This window comes from Ochotona curzoniae, unplaced genomic scaffold, assembly GCF_017591425.1.
Source record: "Ochotona curzoniae isolate NIBS_2020 unplaced genomic scaffold, NIBS_Ocur_1.0 contig_3520, whole genome shotgun sequence".
NCBI lineage: Eukaryota > Metazoa > Chordata > Mammalia > Lagomorpha > Ochotonidae > Ochotona > Ochotona curzoniae.
Genome location: NW_024465894.1, coordinates 14236553 through 14260660, shown reverse-complemented (window position 1 = coordinate 14260660; position 24108 = coordinate 14236553). Strand labels below are relative to the sequence as shown.

At 40.4% G+C, this 24108-nt stretch overlaps 1 protein-coding gene across 2 annotated transcripts in view; it reads left to right on the top strand.

Moving 5' to 3' along the window:
• Nucleotides 1-24108, top strand: part of ITCH (itchy E3 ubiquitin protein ligase) — an 87637-nt gene that overhangs the window by 34925 nt on the left and 28604 nt on the right. For both annotated transcript variants that reach the window (XM_040981615.1, XM_040981613.1), the window contains exons 7-12: nt 930-975; nt 6795-6952; nt 12022-12226; nt 15595-15690; nt 16517-16691; nt 19951-20020. In XM_040981615.1, coding sequence (XP_040837549.1) covers nt 930-975; nt 6795-6952; nt 12022-12226; nt 15595-15690; nt 16517-16691; nt 19951-20020 — 750 coding nt within the window. The remainder of the gene's footprint in view (nt 1-929; nt 976-6794; nt 6953-12021; nt 12227-15594; nt 15691-16516; nt 16692-19950; nt 20021-24108) is intronic.

The window sequence follows — 24108 nt, the reverse complement described above, 5'->3', positions numbered from 1 at the left end:
AAAGGCAGATTTATAGATTGAAGGAGAAATACAGAAGTAATCCATTTGCTGGTTTACTTTCCAGATGGCTACAACAGCCAAATCTGAGCTGATCTCTGAGCTGATTTGAAGCCAAGAGCTTTCTGTGGGTCTCCCACGTAGGTGCAGGAATGCAAGGCTCTGGGCTGTCCTCTACTGCCCTCCCAGGCCACAGGTAGGCAGCTGTGTTGAAAGTGGAGCAGTTAAGACATGAACTAGAACCAATATGGAATGCCAGTGCCAGAAGATAGAGGATTAGTCTGTGTTGCTGTTGTACCAGTATTATTGTATTAATGCTTTTGAGAAATAACTGGGACACAGAAAATGGCTAAAATATCAGGATTTAACTAGAATCAACAATATATTTCAAAAAAGGGTAAGTAGTACATGAGTAATATCTTTCACTTGTTGGCATGTGTTATACATAATGATTAGTATTTATGCAAATTTGTACATCTTTTTTTGGTAAAGATTTATTTATTTTTATTGGAAAGGCAGATATACAGAGAGGAGATGAGACAGAGAAGATCTTCTGTCCAGTGGTTCACTCCCCAAGTGGGTGCAATGGCTTAAGCTAAGCCAATCCGAAACCAGGAGTCAGGACCTCTTCCAGGTCTCCCACGCAGGTGCAGGGTCCCAAGACTTTGGGCCATCCTCGACTGTTTTCCAAGGTCACAAGCAGGGAGCTGCATGGGAAGCAGGGCTGCCGGGATTAGAATCAGTGAAATTTGGTACATCTTAAGTTTTACTTTTTTTTTCTTTTGAAACTATATTGGATTTATCTAATACATTATGTTTTTTTCTAGAAACATTTTTAGTGAATGGTTTTGCTTACCTGGCATATTTACAAAAATAGTTGAAAATTACTCTCTTGAAACTAACTTTCTTTTTGAATTTTATTGATGTTAAAGGTGCTTCACAGAATGATGATGGCTCCAGATCTAAGGAGGAAACAAGGTAAGAGTTTACTGACTGCTTACCACAGAATGCAAATAGATACAAGGGAGAATAGCCAGTCATTAAAGCTTAAAGTAAGGGCCTGGCACTGTAGCGTAGTGGCTGAAGTCCTCACCTTGCATGTGCCAGCATCTCTGCCAGGGTATGTACACTGCAAAAAATTGGATAGAAAGCAGAGTATCCAGCATGCCAACAAGGAACTCCAGTATACATGCACCCCAAGCTACACCAGACACCTGTCCCATAGATAAGAAGTTGGTGCGTAAAATTGGAAATGTATATTTACTCCTTTTATGTGCCAGGCATTATGTTGAACATGTTTCTTCTTTTTGCAATTAATCTATAAACTTTTCTGCATGGTAGGCACTGTTGTCTCATTTTGATATATAAAAAGTTAAGGAACTTGCCTGATTCAGTAATATTTTGGGGCCCTGGCATGGTGGCCCAGTCACTAAATCCTCACCTTGCATTTGTTCGTTTATTTCCCTGGCTGCTCTACTCCCTATCCAGCTCCCTGCTTGTGGAGGGCTGTGGGCACCTGGAAGAAGCTCCTGGCTTCTGGCTTTGGATTGGCTCAGCTCTGGTTGTTCTAGCCGTTTGGGGAGTGAATCAATAAATTGAAGAAATTTCTCTCTGTATATCCCCCTCTCTGCACATGTGCCTTTTCAATAATAATAATAAATCTTTGGAAAAAAAAATAGTGTATTTGGTAGAGTAGAAATTTGTATTGCCTTTCCTTGCCACCTAATATTCATATGTCAATTATGTATGTACTTAATCATTAATGAATAGTGGGTTTTTTTTCATATTTGATGAATTAGGGGAAAATGGAGGTTTGGCATGTGAGTTGAGTTTTTGGGAATAAATTTTTATATGTGAACAAGTTATTGTCAACAATGTGTGAATAGGGGATTGGTATGATCATACTGTAAATACAGTTAATTTTATCTGACAATGATGCATACTTTAGATTTTTAGATTGGATTATATAAAACCAAAGGAAAGTTGGAAGAACTCTTTGGGAATTGTTGCACATGGTAGCAAGAGATAATGACAACTAGGACTAGGCTGTGAAAATATAGAGGGAGAATGTGCAAGTAACACTTGTTTAACTTATTACCAAAAAGCACAGGGAGGATAAAAATTACCTGGAGGGATAGCAGCATCACCTATAAAGCCAAAATATAGGCGGAAGAAGAGCCTTAGAATGGAAATTTTATTCTGGATCTCTTACATTTGGTCCATAGCTTAATACTTGGGAGATAGGAGGTTTGAGACACAAGTTAGAGATTGATTTGGGAATCATTCTCAGGGAAGATCTTGAAAACCATGGGTTGAGATCCTTAGGATCAATCCATGAAGAAGGGAAAGGAGGGCCTGGTTCCATGGCCCAGTGGCTAACTCCTCACCTTGCGCAGATCAGGATTCCATATGGTCACTGGCTGCTGCATTTCCCACCTAGCTCCCTGCTTCTGGTCTGGGAAAGCAGTGGAGGATGGCCTAAAGTCTTGGGACCCTGTGGGATAGCCAGAGGAAGCTCCTTGCTCGTGGGTTCGGATTGACCCAGCTCCAGTCATTGTGGCCAGTTGGGGAGTAAGCCAGTGGACAGAAGATCTTTCTTTGGCTCATTTCTGTAAATTTGCCTTTCTAGTAAAAATAAATTTTTTTAAAGAAAAGGAATTAATTAACTACCTATATAAAGAAGAGGACAAAGAGGGAAATGAAGATTGCAAAAGCAGGTTCTTGTGCCTTAGCATATTAAACTGAGCCTCTTCCTGCAGCACTGGCATCCCATAGGGGTGCTGGTTCAAGTCCCAGCTGTGGTGGTTCTGATGTAGTTAATCTGCAGGCTTAAATCTGTCGATACCGCACTGCCAGTACTAAGCAAGTCTGAAGCTGGGAGCTAAGAATCTGGCTTTGTCTCCATTGTGGGGTGGCAGGGACTCAGCTACTTGAGTCATCACCTATCATCTTCTACAGTGTGCATTGGCCAGAAACTTGGGTGCTGCTACTATAGGGATAGCAGATATGCCAACTGACCTCTTACCCAGTATGTCAAATGTCACTTCAATAATTACATATTTTAACTTAACTATTCAGTGCTGGTGGTTTATCTGAAGGAAATAAAGACAAAGATGACCCCCTCAAAATGACTGAATTATGGAGTTTGTGTTGTAATGTGGCAGGTTGAACTGCTTGCAGCACTAGCATCCCATATTGGAGTGCAAGTTTGAGTATTAGCTGCTCTGTCCAACCAGCTCCCTGCTGGTATACCTGGAAAGCAACAGAAGGTGGGTCACAGCTTTAAGCCCCTGTCAGCCATGCGGAAACACGGAATTCTGGATTTCTGGCTTCTGCTTAACCCAGCCCCAGCGTATATTGTTGCTGAGGATTGACTCATTAGATAGGTCTGTTTCTTTGTCTTTTATTCAAGTGAGTAAGATGTCTTCTTAAAATAGAGATTAAATTGTGATATGTCTATAGGGTATCTTAGGTTCATCGGAATGTTTTAAAATAAATTGTAGACATGCCTAGTACGTAACAAACAAAAACCTGCTGAGGATATGAAACCACTGTACATCATGTCATTGCAGTCATATCCAATGAGAAAGAACTGGCAAGAGATATTCTCATAACTTAGTAGTTATTTTGGAGTCTGGAAATATACAGTTTTTATTTCATCATTAGAAAAGTAAAATGCAGCACATTAAAAATACAGAAATGTTTTAGATAGATAAAAAGAATGAGAAGACATCTTAAGCAGAATTCTGGCAATATTTTTGATTGGGCATATCTTTTTTATATGTTAATAAGATTCTGATTACTTACTTGAAAGGCAGAGTTGCATAGCATGAGACAAAGAGTAGAGCTTCTATCTACTGGTTTACTGCCTCACTACCTACGTGATCACAGCTGCTGGAGCTGGACCAGTTTGAAGTCAGGAGTTTCTTCCTTGTCTCCCTTGTGAGTTCTGGGGCCCAGGGAGTTATTCCATCCTCTGCTGCTTTCCCAGGCACGTCAACAGGATGTTACGGTCTGGCCCAGCCTGGCCTCTTCCCAGATCCTGCTCCCATGAGTGTCACATGAGTTCTGTGGTCTAGCCTGGCTCAACCCATCATGACCCCCCTACCCAGCTCTCTATGCAAGCCTGTAGATATTGCAGTCCTTCAGGGGTAAACCCAAAAATCCCTTACAGAATCTCTCGTGATCCAGTTCTCATGGGTTCTGAAAGATGCTGTGGTCCAGCCTGACATGGCCCATTCCCAGCTCTGACACTGATGATGGGGTACTGTGACCCAGCCCAGTGAGATATTCCCCAGTGGACAATGAACAATGCTGTGTAGCCCAGCCTAGGTCTGCCATGTGGGCAGGTGCCCTGACCTTCCTAGACATGCCCTTCGGCCTCATGTGTCTAAAACCACTCCATCTCTGCTTTCTTGCCTACCTCCAAGTGCAGTGGCCTAGTGTGTGAGAAGACTCCAGAAGTCATTCCTTCCCTGTCAAACATGCTGTCGGCTGTTCCTACTCCAATACGTCCCCAGACCCCTTTGCTGGGCAATCTGCAGTTCCCTCCTCTCCTCCACCCACTGGAAACCAGGGTAGCATGTCCCAGCCTGGCATTTCCTGCATTCCTGGCATTCTGTGTGTTCCCCAATATGTATACATTTAAACAGGCAATTATATTGGCCCACTGGTATAGTTAACATAAACTTTTCATTAACCAGGCCCAGAGTGCCAATCAGCTGCTGGCTGCTTTTCTTCAAACAGTAGGATACTTGCCTAGGTGCTAAGCAGTCTAGGTGGCTGCTACAGTTGTGGGAATGCTTACATCTTAACCACTAGATCACATTGCCTGAAATTGTTGTCTGTCTCGAAAACCAAGAATTCTTCTTTCTAATTGACTAGTAATCTGTTAAGATAGTTTAGGAAGACAGTACTCAGTTTCAGAAAGCATTACGACTTCAGATGGGTTTGAAACATAACTTATGGGAAAATTTAGCGGAAGGGGAACAGTATCAAAACTAACTCTTACTGCATTTAGAATGCCTGCATTCAGCTTACATTCCAAGAGGGTTGACTGATTGCTGAACTGTCCCTTAAAAAGAAAAAATAATGGGATTGATTTATTGATATGAAAGAGTACACACAAAGAAATGAAAAGCAAGCTACTGCCTGATGGTTCATCCCCAAAATGGCCACAGTGGCTGAAGCTGGACCAGGTCAAAGCCAGGACCCAAGAACTTCCTGGTCTCCCTTGTTGGCACAGAAACACGAGTCCTTGAGCCATCTTATGCTGCTTTTCCAGGCACATTAACAGGGAGCTGGATCAGAAATGAAGCAGCCAGGAATCGAACTGGCACCCATATTGGAATGCCAACATTAGAGGTGGTGGCTTTACCCACTATGCCACAATGCCAGTCCCTGAACTGTTTTAGAGTAAGCATTTGAGGACTCCCAAAACAATTCTTGTCATACTTTACTTTTTGTATATATTTGAGAGAGAAAGAGAGAACCCTCTGATATCTCTTGGTTCGCTCCCCAGATGGCCAGGGCCAGGCTAAGTTAAAGCCAGGAGCTCAGAACTCACATGACTGGCAGGGGCCAAAGTGCTTGGGACATCTGCTGTTTTTCCAGACAGCATTAGCAGATAGGTTAGTTAGAAGAGAATCAACCAGGACTCAAGCCGGTGCTCATAAAGGATATTGGCATTGTAATTGGTGGTTTAACTTAAGTCCACTGAATTTTATTTTCTTCATGGTGATTTTGGAGATCCCAGAGTATAAAGTAATACCATGTGGTGGTTTCCAGTAGTAGATATCAAAGCTGTAACGGAATCATCTCTTAACTGGCAATTCTTTCAGTCATTTCTGATCCATTACCAGATCTTCCTTGAAGGAAAGCAGCCAAAATTAACTATGGTAGTGGTAGCTCTCAACCTCACAATTCCTTTTTCTGTCCTTTCTTCCCATTCTGTCTCTCCGTTTGGTATTATCCTTTTGAAAGGATTATATCTCTTTGTGGGAACTTGTGCTTCTCATTTCAGAATGCCTGCGTTTGAGTCCATTGGTTCAAGTCTTAGCTCTGTTCCAGATTCCAACTTTCTGTTAATGTGCACACTGGGAGGCAGCAGGTGATGGCTCAAATACTAGGGTCTCCTCCACCCACATGTGATACCTGGATTGCGTATTGGCTTCCATCTGGGCCAGCCCTTATTTTTGTGGGCACTTGGGAAATAAACAGCAGAATAGAAGATCTCTCTCTTGATTTTGGTCTCTGTCTCTGCCTTTCAGAAAACCTAAATAAATAAAAATTTAAGATCTGTGGCAAATTTGCTTTAGGCCATCAGTTTTGAACATTTTGTGTACGGTTGTACTAGGGTGCAAGAGGAGCACAGTTCGTGAGAGATAAGTGTTATGGCCTTCTCCTGTCAGCTGTACTTGAATTGTGAAATATTTTTAACGACCAGTGGTAACCAGCTAAACAATGGTGACGATATCATGCTTATGATAAAGCATTGGGATTTTGTGAATTTGACTTTGTTTCTCTTTATATAGGGCCTTCTTTTAAGATTTGTTTTTGAAATCTGAAGTAGAACGTTTTAGTAGTTCTGAATGGTCCCAACTGTCCCTGTGCCCATGAATAACTTCTATGTCTAGATTGGCTTTGTGAGTTGTTTGTGTAAGACATAAGTGTTTGATGAGGCTGTTCTGAAATTAGGGATGATTTCTCATACTTATAGAAGTTTCAGTTTTGCTCTTCCTGCTGATCTTTTTTTCTTAAACTCACAGAGCATTCATTATTTTCCTCTTCTTACCCAGAGTGAATGCAAATGGATCAGATGACCCTGAGGATGCAGGCTCTGGCGAATATAGGAGGATCAATGGGAATAATTCTCCATCTCTCTCAAACGGTGGTTTTAAACCTTCTAGACCACCAAGACCGTCTCGACCACCTCCACCTACCCCACGTAGACCAGGTCTGTATTCCAGCTTTCAGTTCTGCACTATGAATGTGTGGGAGTAGATTTCCAGGTCTGTCAGAAGACAATTTTAAGTCATTTTCTGGCTGTATTTGTACATTTTAAGATTTTTTCCCAAGAGTAATTTTTTTTATCGTTACCAATAAGTAACTTTTCCCTTAATTTTTCTTCACAGAATGAACTTGGTCAGAGGGGAAAAAACACATGTACATTCTGTGGCCAGTGCAGATAACTTATTTGTCTGGTTGTAAAGCATGATGTATAGTAGAGAATCTCATTGCCTATTCTCATTATATCCTTTTTTTTTCTGATTATATCCTTTTAAAGACAATCTTTAAATGGTAGATAACCCATCAATGCTAAATGATAACCAAATTTTAAAGCAAATCTTATACAGTAAATGAATGTGCTTAATGTAGTAACATCAGAAAAAATTACATGTAGAATATAATTTTCTGATGAACTCAAAGACATATTTTTAATCTTTTTAATTGATTACATTGCATTATGTGACACAGTTTTATAGGCACTGGGATTCCCCACCCCCCCTCCCGGTGGATTCCTCCACCTTGTTGCATTACCACAGTTCAAATTCAGTTGAGATTCTTTCATTGCAAGCACCTACCAAGTATAAAGTCCAGCGTCTTATTGTCCAGATAAGTTCAACGGTTTCTTGGGGAGACCATCTCTGGTCTGAAGGTAGAGCCGGCAGAATATCATCCCGATCAATTAAAAGCCCCGACATTACATCAGTAACAATTTAAAATGTTATGGAATTAGTTGACATGGTATTGAGTAATCAATATGTTAAAAGAAAAAAAAAAGAATGCAAGTTCTGAACCACATCCTGTGACTTTTACATTGACATTTCAATTATTAGTTTATGTGCAACTGGTTTCTATACACCTTAAAATGGCTATAGATTACTATTCAGCTGTCTCATGTCTATTTTAATTTTAGTATTTAGCAGTTTATAGTGTTGAAGCTTGATTTTGCTGAACCTGGCTGTTTTTCATATTTTTAATCTTTTCAATCTTTTGTTACTTCCCTTTGCTAGTATGTGACCAGAAAAAGTAAAGCAAATATTTTTAGAAATTGATTGCCCTTAAAACTTTAAAAAAATATTTATTTATGTTTGTTGGAAAGTTAGGTTTACAGAGAGGAAGATCTTTTGTTTGCTGGTTCAATACCCAAGTGGCTGCAATGGCTGGAATTTAGCCAGTTCAAAGCCAGGAGCCTCTGGGTTACCCATATGGATACAGGGTCGCAAAGACCTGAGCTATCCTCTACTGCTTTCCCAAGCTACAAGTAGGGAGCTGGATGGGGAAGCAGAGCAGCTGGGGACACGGATCAGTGCCCCTGTGGAATCCCAAACATTGCAAGGCAAGGATTTGGCCAGTAGGCTATTGTGCTGGTCTCAAAATTTTTATTTTATTTTTTAAAGATTTGTTTTGCTTTTATTTGAAAGGCAGAGTTACACAGAAAGAAGGAGAGACAGATCTTCCATCTGCTGATTCACTGCACAAATGGCCACAGTGGCCAGTGCTGGGCCTGTCTGAGCTGTGAGTTTCTTTCTAGGTCTCCCATGTGGTTTCCTATCATGCTTTCACAGGCCATAAACAGGGAGGTGGATTAAAAGTAGGGCAGCCGGAACGGAAACTGGCACCATATAAGATACTGGTGAAGGCTTAGCTTGCTATGCCACAGTGTTGGCTCTTCAAATTATTTTATCAGATGATTTTATATTTAATCATATGCTCATGTGGGGAGGGGTTGGGGAATCCCAGATCCTATGAAACTGTCATAAAATGAAATTAAATAAAAAAGGCATCAGGTTCCATTAAAGCATTTGATTAGCCCCGTTAATATGCACAGAGGTAGATGAGAGTGAGAAGGCTCTGAATGATCCCAGAGGATTCATTCTAGTGGGTCTTGATGGCCTCATAGTAGTTTAAAATTTTATGCAGATCAAGTTCCTTTACTGTTCTTGCTGCTTCCTACAATGATATAAAGTGAATTGAGATCACCTGGCTTTGAAGTTGTACCTAATTCTTTATTACTATTTATGAATAAAGTGGATGAAAATACAAAAAAAAAATCATATGGTCTTCTTTAGATAGATTATTAACAGTGTAGTCCTGCTCTTTAAGATTTGGAAATACACTGATGACTTCCATTAGGAATTTTTTTAAAAAAAGATTACTCAATTTCTTTTTTTTGGAAAGTCGGATTTACAGAGGAGAGACAGAAATAACTTTCACCCACTGGTTTACTCCTCAAGTGGCATTACAGCCAGAGCTGAGCTGATCCAAAACAAGGAGTCAGGAGTTTCGTCCAGGTCTTCCATGGGCATGTAGGGTCCTAAGGCATTGGGTTATCCTTTGCTGCTTTCCCAAACCACAAGGAGGGAGCTAGATTGAAAGTGGAGCAGCTTTGTTATGAGCCGGCACCCAAATGGGATGCTGACACTTGGCAGGCAGAGGATTAGCCAGTTGAGCCATCATGTCACCCCCAGGAATTGTTTTGTTAGAAAGCATGTTCAAAGAAATTAGAAATCCAGTGCTTTATTATTATTTTTTTAAAGATTTATTTATTGATGGACTATGCTGGGCCCTGTACTTGCTAGTACATACAGGAATCTGGTCTGAGAACACCTCAGACAAAGTTTCTTTGTGGTTCTCTCCAATCGAAATGCTGGGCTCAGAACCCTAACCAAGAAAAGAGAGAAGACAGAACAGGTTAATAAACCATCTCAGCTATATGTTGGCAGCGAAATATGGGGCAAATGGAGACTCTGATGGACTATGTCAATCAGTGGATTCTTCAAAGACCTCATTGTGCTTGGAGTGGCAAGATTGGCAGTGATTCATAGCTGTTGAACTATCAAAACCACTTGAGCAAGAACCTCGGAACATACCCTACATCCGGGACCTGAAGGGTGGGAAATTAGGTGGGCCTTCTCCCTTAATACCCCGCTTTAAACATGAAGGAAACAATATGGAAATAATAGTCTTACCCACTTTTCTATAGCCCTTGAACCTTTTTACCCTAATTAACTATGTAAAGATTGTCAAAAATATAATTTAAAAATTCTTTAAAAAAAAGATTTATTTATTTATTTTGATGAGTTTTGCGTATTTAATTAGGGTGATAAGGATCAAGGGCTACAGCAAGGTGGGTAAGATCACCATTTGCACATTCTCTTTTATTTTCCTTACTTTATCTGGGGGAAGGAGATAAGGGGAGAAGCCACACTCTGCCTCCCAAATGCCTCTGTACCCTGGAATGGAGGACAGCCACCTGACAGCACCCCATGTCCCTAAGATGGGGCATGCTCTGAGGGTCTTGGGCAAGAGATTTTGATAGTTCAACAGTTCTGTATTGCTGCTGATCTTGTCACTTCAACCATGATGAAATCTCTCCAGAATCTATTGGTTGATATAGTCCACCTTAGTCTCCTTTTGCCCAGATCTTCACTGCCAACACTTGGCTGGGGTAATTGATCGATTGATTCTGTCCTCTGATCTCTGTTGTGGTACCAGGTGTTCTCTGCAGACTCCAGTGTGCTGCCGTATCCCCCATATGCACCTGGATATGCTGTCCACTGCTCTGTTGAAGCCACTCAGGAGGCCTAGCTCTGATACATGTACTGCCTGGTCAGACCATGGAACCTTCAATTCTCTCCATTGTTGGGGTTCTGAGTGTAGTGGTACACTTGGGGGAGGGGATCCCCATAGAAACCTCGTTTGTGGTGAACTTAGACCTGATTCTTGTGTGTGCTTGCGAATACAGGGTCCAGCACAGTCTGTTGCCCCAATCAGCTTATGTACAGGCTGGTGATTGCAATTACTGGGTCAGTTCTGTTTCTAGCCCTGTCTCCCACATGAACCAATGTGTGTTGCAGTCCAGCCACACACTTGGCCCTCATGCAAACCAGTGGGAGCTGCAGCAAAGTCAGAGCGACTTGCAATAACCCGCACTAAGCCCACCCCCTGTCCTGGTTCCCATGCTTGCCCTTCTGGTTCATTCTGTCCCATATCCCATTCAGCTCTCATACATGTCAATGGACATTGAAGTCTAGTTCAACCCAAACAGCTCCACTTTCCAGCCCACACATGTGACGGTGGGTACCATTCTGTCTAGCCATGGCTGCCCTAGTCCTGTTTCTCATGCTCACCAGTCGGAGTGGCCACCCAAGAGGGAGGTGCCCACTGTTTCCCCACTGGGCCCACTCTCACTCTTGGATCTTGCACTCTCCAGGTGGTTCTGCTGTTTAACTTGATAAGATTTGCCTCCCATGCCAGCATCTGCCAGCTAATAGAAATGCAGTGCTTTAATAACTATTTGTAATAATATCATCAAATCAGTCAGACCGTTCAAATAATAACATTAAAAATTAGCCTGTAATCTGCAAAATTTTCATAGGAAAGGCTTTTTTTTTTTAAAGTAGAATTATGGAGAGAAAGAGAGAGACAGTAAGATCTTCAGTCTGCTGATTCACTTTCCAAATGGCCACTATGACCAGAGCTGGGGTATTTGAGAGCCTGGAGCTTCTTCCAGGTCTCCTACATGGGTACCAGGGCAAAGTCCTAGAACCCTGTACCATTGTTCACCCAAATGCTTTAGCGTGGAATTGGATCTGAAGTGAAGCATCTGGGACTTGAACCTGTGCCCACGCTGGGATAATGTAGGTGTCGGTATTACGTGCTAAGCCACAGTATCAGCTCCAACAAAGGGATTTTTAAAGATAAGGGAAATTACAAATGAAATTACAAATTTCAATACCACAGAATATTAACTTTATTACCTTAAAAATTTTTGTTTCTTGGGGCATCAGGAAATAAAAGCAGTTGCATTTTATAATTAATAATGAGGCATAAAGTAAATATGAGAGGCATAAAGTAAATAGAGTTATATGAAATGAGAGTAATTCTGTTAATTGGAAAATTTTTCAGCTCTGTATGCATGTATTAAATTTGTTCTCCTACTTCTTTGCTGTTAAAATTTGATATTTAATTTAGATTTCTGAAAATAAGAGTGTTCCTGCTTTCCCCAAATTTTTATAGCATCTGTCAATGGTTCACCACCTGCTACTTCTGAAAGTGATGGATCCAGTACAGGTTCTCTGCAAACAAGTACAAGTACAAGTACGAACACAAGTACAAGTGCATCTGAAGGAGCAGCATCTGGATTAATAATTCCTCTTACTATAGCTGGAGGTGCAGGCCCTAGGCCATTAAATCCTGTCACTCAAGCTCCCCTCCCACCTGGGTAAGTAATATTTTTTGATAAATATTTGTTCTTTAGATTCCTACTAGTCGTCAATAAAAACAAAAGTATTATTAGAATAATTTTATTCTTTCAGTAATTCTCTTTATCTGTTGTAACTGATCCTGTGGTATAGTCAAAATGAACAAAAAAAGCTTAACACATTTGAAATCTTTTCCATTTTGTTTCCAGGCAAAGCATAATGTGAATGATAAAGTTATTTGCTATTTTTTTAAAAGGTCTATTGATTTTTTTTGGAAAGGCAGATTTACACAGAGAAGGAGAGAGAGAGAGGAAGATCTCCCGTCTGATGATTCATTCCCCAAGTGGTTGCAGTGGCCGGAGCTGAACCAGTCCGAAGCCAGGAGCCAGGAGCTTCTTCTGGGACTTCCACACAAGGAAAGGGTCCCAAGGCTTTGGACCATCCTTGACTGCTTTCCCAGGCCACAGGCAGGGAGCTGGATGGGAAGCATGGCTGCTGGGATTAGAACTGGTGCCCAAACGGGATCCCAGCGCATTCAAGGCGAGGACTTTAACCGCTACGCTATCGTACTGGCCCATTATTTGCTTTTATTATTGCTTATTTGCAAGAGCTTTCCCAACTTCTGTCTGAACTGTCCAAGTACTCGTACTGGCTAGGACTGAAGCAGGCTGAAGACAGGAGCCGGGAACTCAGTGCAGGACTCCCACACGGGGGCAGAGACCCAAATACTCAAGTCATCACATGCACACAATGTGCATGAACTCGCCCAGTTAGAATTGGAATTAGAAGGTTACCCAGGGGGGCCCGGCGCGGTGGCGCAATGGTTAAGGTCCTTGCCTTGCACGCCCGGGATCCCATATGGGCGCTGGTTCTGGTCCCAGCAGCCCTGCTTCCCATCCAGCTCCCTGTCTGTGGCCCGGGAAAGCAGTCAAGGAAGGCCCAAGGCTTTGGGACCTTTCACCTGTGTGGGAGACCAGGATGTGGCTCCTGGCTTCGGATTGGCTCAGCTCTGGCCGTTGCGGCCGCCTGGGGAGTGAATCATCGGACGGAAGATCTTTCTCTCTGTCTCTCCTCTCTGTATATCTGCCTTTCCAATAAAAATAAAATAAATCTTTAAAAAAAAAAAAAAAGAAGCTTACCCAGGGGCCTCGCGTGGTTGCCTAGCGGCTAAAGTCCTCACCTTGAACATGAAGTTCCTGGCTCCTGGCTCCTGGCTTCAGATCGGTTCAGCACTGGCCTTTGCGGTTACTTGGGGAGTGAATCATCAGACGAAAGATCTTCTTCTTTGTCCCTCCTCTCTGTATTATGCCTTTGTAATAAAAATAAAACGAATTTTTAAAAAAAAAACAAGCTTACCCAATATTTAATCCCAGACTTTCTAATACGGATTGCTGGTATTTCAGGTGATAGATTAACTACTGTATGAGATACCCCAGGAATCATGTATTTTAATTAAAAATTTTTTTGTAAATTAATATGTCTGAATTATATGTCTCCATGGGGATTACCATTATTTTGATACATTATCAGTTGTATAATTTTCTGATCATACCTATATTTCCAAATATTAATAATTTTATGTCTTGAAATAATTCAGACCTTTCTTTGTAGTTTTTTGAACTGTGCAGTGTATTAGTAATAGTTATTCTGCTGTGCAGTGGAACACACTGGACTTACTTCTCAGTAGCTGGCTGTTAGTGCTCGTTGATGGACTTTCTCCATACTTCCAGTTCTTGTAGCTCTTTTGTGCTCTGCCCATCCGCTGCTAATTACTGTCTGTTTCCACGAGATCAACTTTTAGATTTCACATCGGAGTGATCACTTGGTGTTTATCTTTGTCTGCCTGGCTTATCTCACTTAGCAGTGAGTTCTGTTTCTACCAATATTTTTGCAAATGACAAAATTTCATCCTGATTTCTGGATAACCTACATATGTGTTTATATAACATATTTTAACTGTACACTTAGATTCCTTTCATTTCTTAGTTTTTTTTTTTTAAGATTTACTTATTTTTATTGGAAAAGCAGATATACAGAGAGAGGAGGGACAGAGAGAAAGATCTTCTGTCCAATGTTTCACTCCACAAGTGGCCCCAGTGGCCGGAGTTGAGCAGATCAGAAACCAGGAGCCAGGAACTTGCTCGTGGTCTTCCAGGCGGGTACAGGACCCCAGCGCTTTGGGCTGGCCTCAGCTGCTTTACTAGGCCACATGCAGGGAGCCAGATGGAAAGTAGGGCCACTGGGATTAGAGCCAGCGCCCATGTGGGATCCTGGTGCTTGCAAGATGAGGACTTTAGCCACTAGACTACCGTACTGGACCCTAATTTCTTAGCTTTTGTGAATAGTACTGCAGTAAATCTTAAAATTTATGGATTTTTTTTAAAGGATTTTTTTTTGAAAGGCAGATTTACAAAGAGGAGGAGAGAGAGAGAAAGTTCTTGTATCCAATGGTTCACTCCCCAGATGGCCACAGTAGCCAAAGCTAAACCAATCTGAAGCCAGGATTCAGGTGCTTCCTGGTCTCCCACGTGGGTACAGAGTACCAGGGCTTTGGGTTCCTTTACTACTTTTCCTGGCCATAAGCAGGGAGCTGGATAGGAAGTGGAGCAGCTGAGATGTGAATTGGTGCCTCTGTAGGGTGCTGGTCCCTCAGGTGTGGGATTAGCTTGCTGTGCTATAGTTCTAGCCCTGAGGGATTTTTTTAAGCCATGGAAAGTTAACTAAAGTCAGATAATAAAATAATCACCTTGTCATAAGGTAATAGTTTAGGAAAAAGAAAATTAATATTTTGATCCTATTTTAATCTCTACTTATTATATATAAATTTTATATATTGCAAAAATAATAATATTCCTGAGTCTAGAATGTAATCAAAGTTAATGAATCAATTGGCAGGCTCTCATGAGAATTTTAATCCTATATAGGTTTTATTACTGAATTCATAATTTAGGCACTTCCGTGGGAAGCCAAACTTGCAGAGTATTTTTACAAGAGATTTGCAAAAAAGAGTGTTTCTAGAAGTTACTTCCCAGTTGTAACAGTTTATTTCTATCTGCTTCAGTTTGGTGGTAAACCTTCCAAGGAAATCCGAATATTCAGATTGGCCAATATATAAACTTAATTCTTAGAGTGTGCAGAAGCACAAGTGGTAAAGACTGTTATTTTTGTTTTTTTTCTAGAATTAACAAGGCTTACTCTCAGTTCAGTTTTTGTTTAGTTTCATAGAATTGACTATAATTCTCTTTTCCATTCAAATACTGATGTGAGAATGAGTTTGATCTAAGTAGACTGACCTCAGATCTCTTTAGAACAGGCTCTTGTATAGCAAAAGTATCATTCCCTCTTTTCACTGCTGCTCATGCAAGTCCTTTCTAATTTTTTGTTTAAGTTGGGAGCAGAGAGTGGACCAGCATGGGCGAGTTTACTATGTAGATCATGTTGAAAAAAGAACCACATGGGATAGACCTGAGCCTCTACCTCCTGGGTAAGTGTTTCAATTAGAAAGATAATGTGTTTATTCAGAACTGTGGGCTCTATCTAGATCCAATCTTCATTCTTCCGATATTTCTCTCAGTTCCTTCTCTATCTACTTTGTTTTGTGTAGGGGAAAGCTAGAAAGGAGAAAGAGAATTGATTATGATAAGTGATTTTTATTTTAACTTCATTTTAAAGTTTTATGTATTTTCACTTTATTTAAGGAGCAGAGAGGCACTGTCCACTATCTTATCCCCATATGTCCACAATAAACAAGGATAGTCTAGACCAAAGCCAATAGCCAGGAGATTCATCCAGGTCGCCCATGTGGTTGCCTCTAGTTATGTCCATTGGCAGAAAAATGAATTGTGAGTGGCTGGAACTGAAGTCAGACATTCTAATATAGGACATAGACATCCCAAAGTTCTGTGCTAGACACCCACTTCTTTCATTTCCTGCATGTTTTCTTGGCTCAGAGCTGCAGGGCGTAAGCTTTATTTCTTCAAGACATAAAATATTTAACTGAATAGGAATTATAACTCAACTATACATAAGAAATAAAGTCCTTATTACATAGAAGATTTAACAAAATTAATGCAAAATGGTTAGAGAATGATAATACTAAGAATTTAACATTTGTGTTATATAAAATAATTAGAAAAAGTATTTTAATCTACATTTTTAGGTATATTCTTAAGTTCATTCATAGACATCTTAAATTCACTCATTTAAAAATTATAAAGCCTTTGGACAGATTTAAAGTTTTTTCCTCAGGTAAAATCTTATATCTGTTTCACAAATATTTGTTGTATTAGTCTATTTTTGTTCTGATTTAGCTGGGAACGGCGAGTGGACAACATGGGACGTATTTATTATGTTGACCATTTTACAAGAACAACAACGTGGCAGAGGCCAACCTTGGAATCCGTCCGGAACTATGAACAGTGGCAGCTACAGCGTAGTCAACTTCAAGGAGCAATGCAGCAGTTCAACCAGAGATTCATCTATGGGGTGAGCAGCCTGCTCATCATTAACAGTAACATTCAGGGTTTTTTGTTCATATTTTTTGTTTGGTGTCTTTAAAAAAATTTGTTAAAAGATTTATTCATTATCATTTGAAAGGCATATTTTGCATATTTGAAGATCTTTCAACTGCTAGTCTACTACCCAAAAGGCCACAGTGGCTAGAGCTGAGCCAGTAAGAAGCCGGGAAACCTCTTCCAGGGAGCTGGCTAGAAAGTGGAATATCCAGGACAGACATAGAGATTTTTAAAAAAAGGATTTATTTCTTTTTATTGGAAATGCAAATTTACAGAGAAAAGGAAAGAGAGAGAGAGATAAAGAACTAGTTTATCTGCTGGTTTACTTCCCAGATGGCTGGAGTTGGGTCAAGAGATTCTTCCAGGTCTCCCACACAAGTACAGGATCCCAAGGCTTTGGGCTATCTTCTGGTGCTTTCCCAGGTTGTAAGCAGGGAGCTGGATGGGAAGTAGAGTAGCTTGGACATGAACTGGCACCCATATGGGATGCTGGCCTGTGTGAGGCAAGGCTTTAGCCACTGAGCCATTGCACCGGGCCCCAGATGTAGAGATCTTATATCTGCTGATTCACTCCTTGCATGGCTGCAATTGCCAGGGCTGGCCCAGGCTGACACCAGGAGCCCAAAGATGCTTCCCATTCTAAAGTGAGTACAGGATCTCAAGTACGAATCTGCTGCTGCTTTCCAAGGTGCATTGGCAGGGATCGGGATTTGTATCGAAAGTAGAGCAGCCAAGACTTGAACTGTCACAGATATTGGATGCTTTCATCGTAGGCTTAACCTGTTACATCACAATACCGGCCCCAGTCTTGAGTCTTAAAGAATTACGAAAACAGGAGCACGTCTCTGCTAAATGCTTTCCCACTCAGGGCATCTGTTGTGTCCAGCCCACCTGCCTCCAACCAGAGGAGAGCCGAGACTTTAGTTTTGTTCTTCTAATAATGAGCCAGCCAGAAAACTGATTGTAACTGGGGATGTTGTTTAAGAAAATTATTCGCTCAGTTAAATTGAAAAGTACTGACTGAAGAGTGAGTGTGAGGTACAGAGGGTTAAGCTGCTGCTGCCTGCAATACCTGCATTGCTTACTAAAATGCTGGCTACTTTGTCCCAATCCGGCTTCCTGATTATGTGCGTTGGATAGACTCAGCTCCAGCTGTTGTGGCCACTTGGGGAGTGAAACAGTGGATGAAAGATTTGAGACTTTGGATCCTGATTTTAACAAATGAGGTATCATCCATTTGTTCACACATTAGGTACTAAATAGTAACAATTAACTTTGTTTCTTTCCTTGGGGTAATAACATTATTGAGTGTATGTAGAAAATGCGTAGGTTTTGGAGAGGCATACTAAACTGTAGAGTTGAAATAATGTTTGATTTTGTTTCATTAAAATAGGAAAAAAAGAAAAAACATAAGTATTGATGCTTGTTGAATACTACTGGAGATGTGTATGTGGTTTGTTGTCCTATTTTACTTTTTTTGCTCTCCATAATATTTCTGTTTTTCATTTTTATTTATTTCATAGAGAGGCAGGCAGTGAGAATTCCCCTTCAGTGGTTTATTCTCTGATTATTTTTTTAAAATGAGTTTATTGTTTTGTTGTCTCATTCTAAAGGAAGAAGCAAGGGCTTAGCCAAGTGTTTAAGTGACCGCGTAATTATCTTCCTTCGTGTACATGTAAACCAGAATACACCCAGGAGCCTGTGTAGTTAGAGGGTGACTCCATTTTCTTATCATCTAGCTAAGGTGTTTTTTTTTTTAATTTGTAAAGCATCTTCATTTTATTCTCAAAATAACCTCAATTCCCTTCCCATAGTTCTGTTTATCCTTTGTTGGTATTGATACCCACTTTCAAGTTATTCATACATAGCAAGGTGGTTTTTTCAGCCATCTGAAAAACTAATAATATTAAAAATAACTTGTGTTGGGCCCGGCGTGGTGGCGCAAGTGGTTAAAGGTCCTCGCCTTGCACCCCCGGGATCCCATATGGGCGCCGGTTCTAATCCCGGCAGCCCCGCTTCCCTTCCAGCTCCCTGCCTGTGGCCTGGGAAAGCAGTCGAGGACGGCCCAAAGCTTTGGGAACCTACACCCGCGTGGGAGACCCGGAAGAGGCTCCTGGCTTCGGATCGGAATAGCATCGACCCGTTGCGCTCACTTGGGGAGTGAATCATCGGACGGAAGATCTTCCTCTCTGTCTCTCCTCTCTGTATATCCGCCTTTCCAATGAAAAAATAATAAAAATAAATCTTTAAAAAAAAAAAAAATAACTTGTGTTAAATAACATGCTACTAGATATGAGAGTCTCTATTACATGGTTACTGTACATCCCCTTAAATGAAAAGCCACAAAACTAATCAACAACAGTAAGAAAAAAAAATTAACAACACCATGAAGTTAAATAACAAATAACATGTTACTGAATGACTAGTGTGAAGACAATCAAAAACCTTCTTGAAGAAAATGATGCTACTGTATGATCTATGAGTCATTGAAGAATTTAATAAGAAAGTGTTTTGAAGAGATGAAACTTAACAAAAAGCATTTTTCTGGCATTATAAATTTCTATTTTTCTTCCTGTTGTTAATTTTGTATTGTGGCCTTTCATTAACGGATGTATAGGAACTGTGTAATGAAGACTGTCATATCCAGATATGAGGATACAATGCAGTATGCAGCTCTACTTCCAGACTAAAGATCTTGACAATAGGAGGCTGGACTCTCGGCCATTACCCATGCCTGCAGTGATGCACATAGGAAGAACTATACTATAGTGTTACTGTACTATAGTATTAATATAGGGAACTCAGTGATGAGGGGATGGATTAAGGAGGTGATAAGGGAAATTGCAGGACCGGTGGAACTATATCATAAAATGATGATGATAATAATAATAAAAGAATTAAATTTAAAAAAACTTGGGTTATTTTTCTGATTTTTACATTACTGATGATAAGCTTATAGTAAAGAAAAAAATGGTAATTTGGAATGTATGGATTATGTTTTATATATTTTAATTTCACGTGATTCTAGGTGTTAGATAATCCTGACAAATATTCCGCCAAAGTAAACTGGTGATTATTCACAACCATGTGACACTTTGCTATAGTTCTTATTCTGTAAGAATGTTGTATTGACCTGTCCAGGAGAGGCATATAAGCACTCAAGCGTGCTCTGAAATAATCTGTTTAAAGCTTTTCATTATTTCACCATTTTTTATTACTATTTATTTTAGAATCAAGATTTGTTTGCTACATCACAAAATAAAGAATTTGATCCCCTCGGTCCTTTGCCACCAGGGTGGGGTAAGTCATGTAATTTTTTTTAAAACCTTGCATGTTGTCATGCCAATAATAGATGTTTAACAATAATTTTATTTTCTTTAATATCTGAAAAGATTAAATTCTCTGCTCTTGCTTGAATTGTAGGAAGGTTTGGGACATATCAGTTTATTTCTAATAAATTTTCCCAAATGTTCCAAATTGACTCTTTTTAAAATAAACTTTTATTTTTAAAACTTTGAAATATTGACAGTCAATAAGAGAATAAACTGTGATATTAATTTTAAAGAAAGGTTGAATAGAACGAAATAAGGAAAATAAACTGTGATATTAATTTGAAAGAATGAGGTTTACTAAAAGAAAATAAAGATCTTAAATCTGGTCTTCACTGTCCAGAAGCTTGAAACATCTAGAGCTGTGCCAGCCCGAAGCCAGGAACTCAGTCCATATCTCCCATGTGGTCCAACTAACAGCCACCACCTGTTGTCTCTTAGGTTGTCTGTTAGCAGGAAACTAATTGAGGAGTAAGGAAAACCTTGGCTCAGGCCCTCCTCTGGGATGCAGGCATCCCAAATGACGTCTTAACTGCACATCAAAAGCCTGCTGTGGTTTCCTAGTTTTGTTATACTGTAACTATGTGAGATAGCCACAGTTCAGAAAAAGTGGTTTAAGAGTATGTTGAGACTGTGTAGTTTTTCTTCATCCTATAACAATTACTTCAAAATATATGACTTTATTTTGTTAAAATTTATGTATGTATTTGAATGTTGGAATTGCACAGAGAGAAGACAAGACAGAGCATATCTCTCCTCAAATGGCTGCATCACCCACAGCTCAGCCAAGCTGAAGTCAGGAATTTCACCTGAGTATCCCACATGGGTTCAGGGGTCCAAGTATGTGGGCCATCTTCTGGAACTTTCCTAGAAACATTAACAAGGAACAGGATTGGAATTGAAGCATCCAGAACTCCTAACTGTGCCCATATGTGATGCCAGTGCTTCAGGTGGCTGGGAGCTTAACCCAGTGCCACAGTACCTGCCCCCAAATGGAAAACTTTTTAGAAACTGTGATTGTATTGGTCCTTGTAAAATAGTTCAAAGTTCAGATGAGTTAACATTACCTAAAAGAACATTAGAGAAAGTTAGTGTGATGGTGGCAACTTTGTGCCCTCTATCTTGTAGAACATGAATGTTCTTCTGTATTTGACTCCATTGGTATCTTGGTTATTTGTACTTTGTTAACAGGCTTCAACGTTCGTCTGCCCTACTAGAATGTTTTGAAAATTTATTTTATTTATTTGGAAATTAGAGTTTTATATATTTAGAGAGAGAGAGGAGGGGAATCTTCCTTTTGCTGGTACACTTCTCAGATGGCCACAGTGACTGACCAGGCTAAGCCAGAACTGGTTCTCTGACTCTGTCATGTGGATGCAAGGGACCGAGCATTTTGGCTGTTCTCCGCTGCCTCCCCAGGCACATTAATGGGGAGCTGGATTGGAAGTGGAGCAGCTGGGAATTGAATTGATGACAAAATATGTTGCTAACACTACAAGTAGCAACTTAATGTACTACACCATGACACCCCATTAGGTTTTAGAGTATTTTGTAATGTTCTTAGTGCTGGGGCAGAGATTCAAAGATGGAAATATAGAAGAAATGTTACATGGAAGCCAAAGAGAATGTAGACCACAGAAAATAACACAGGTATAATCATAGGGGCAGGCTTGTGGTATAAGTTACTCCATAGGACACCTGCTGGTTTGTGTGCCAGGTGCTCTACTCTTGGTCCAGCTTCCTGCTAATGTATCCTCTGGGAGACAGCAGTTAGTGGCTCAGGTACTTGGATCTTAAGCTTGCTCTCCAAGACCCAGGTTGAGCTCCAGTGCCTGTCTTTGGCCTGGCATGCCCTGACTATTGTTGGCATGAGGAGAATGAACCAGTAAATAAAAGATATCTATTCTGTCTACCATTCAGAGAAAATGAAAATGAAGAATTTTTCTAAGCGACTAGACAGCTATAATACTTTTAAAAATACACCAGTTGTAGAATCAGGTGGAATTTTTTCTTAGAGATGCTGATATTTCAATATTGTGACAAATTGAAAGTAATACATCTGGACTTTCTTGTTGGAAAGGTTTAATCCTCAAGATAGAGCATTGTAACACTGCTGAGTAATGGGGGAAAAGTTAATGTGTCCAGAACATATAAATTTGGGACCCAGCACGATGGCCTAGTAGCTGTGTCCTTGCCTTGCATATGCTGGAATCCCGTATATGTGCACCAGTTTATTCCCACTTGCTCCACTTCTCAGCCAGGTTCTGGGAAAGCAGTGGAGGATGGCCCAAAGCTGTAGGAACCTGTGTCTGCATGGGAGTCTGAGAGGAGACACCTGACTCCAGGCTTTGGCTAGCTGAGCTCCAGCTGTGTGGCCCCTTAGGGAGAGAATCAGTGGACAGAGGATCTTTCTCTCTGTATATCTGCCTTTCTAAAAATAATAAATCTTTATTTTTAAAATGTTATATGAATTTGAAAAATAAATGTATAATACTACCCTTCCCTTTTTTTCTGTTTGAGAAATTCTACTCTTTCATTAAAATTACTCAACCTTGGTCTTGGCGTAGTAGCCTAGTGGCTAAAGTCCTTGCCTTGCAACCACCAGGATAACATGGGCACTGGTTTCTATCTGGGTTGCTCCATTTCCCTTCTAGCTCCCTGCTTATGGCCTTGGAAAGCAGTGGAGGACAACCCAAAGCTTTGGGACCTGCAGCTGCATGGAGGACCCAGGAGCTCCTGGCTCCTGGCTTTGGATCAGCTTAGTTTCTGCTGTTGCAGCCACTTGAGAAGTGAACCAGCAGATGGAAGATCTTTCTCTCTCTGTCTCTCCTTCTCAATATAAATTTGATTTTTCAATAAAAAGAAATCTTTAAAATTATTCAACCTCAAAATGGTGTTTTCAGTTAAAAGTGAAAAATGTATTAAACCTTACTTAAAAGTAAGATATACAAAGGTTATGAGTTTCTGTCTACAAAGCATAGTGGTCTGGATTTAAGAAGTCTTCTCACTCTTGAAACTCCAGATTGGTCAGTGTGTGGTTGATTAGACTTCACAAAAGGAAATGTTACCTTTATGAAGCATACTGCATTGTTTAGTCAGATTGCATTTCCAAACAGGCCTGGTTTGCCCAGCTTTATGTTTTGAAATGTGTTTCTGAAGTAGAGATGAAGTAATAGGGCATATGTATTCCCCTAATTTTAAGGATTTCTTTGAAAGACACAGTGATAGAGTAGAGGTTAAAGGGTTTGTGGAAGGAGACTGAGCATCTGTCTGCTGGGTCACTCCCCGATTGACTGCACTAGTCAGTGCTGGACCAGGTTGATGCCAAGAGCCAGAAACTCCATCCTGGTCTCCCATGCAGGTGGCAGGAAACCAAATAATTGAGCCATCATCTGCTACCTTCCAAGATAACGTTCGGAAAAAGCTGGATTGGAATCAGAATAGTTGGTCCTGAGCTGGCACTTCTCGGGCACATGCCACATGACTTACTTTCAACACCCCATCCTTTGTCTTTTATTGCAGAAAAATTGGGATCCGTTCATGTTCATAGTCGTAAACAGACTATTTTACTCCTCTGAAGCACTTGTAGAAAAAATTGCCTCTTGTTCAAAAAAGCCTGAGCTGTGAGCTCTGTTACTTTTAGAAGAGATTCCCTTGCAAGCTGATCATTGTCTTTAGTATATATTATCTGTATCCGGATTTTTTTTTTCATTTTTATGTTAGTCAACAATACTTTTTATGGTCTGCTTATTTTTAGGTCTCACACTAATGAGGTTGGATTGGTGTGGCCTTCCTGAGTGACCTTTTTATTTTTCTACTAGTTAGTCTGAGCAGTGCTTTATAATTCTGCCTTTGTAGAGTCCATCACATACCTGATGCACCACATGAACATATGCACCTTGCATATTTTCAGAATTGGAATAGCAAACAGAACCCAAGCTACAGCCAGTGTTTTCATTCTGAGACTGACAGCATTATTTTGGGGACACCTTATGTATTTAAATGCAGTGTCACCACTCTTGCAGATTTTTATATGCTAGAACTAGATATTACAACATT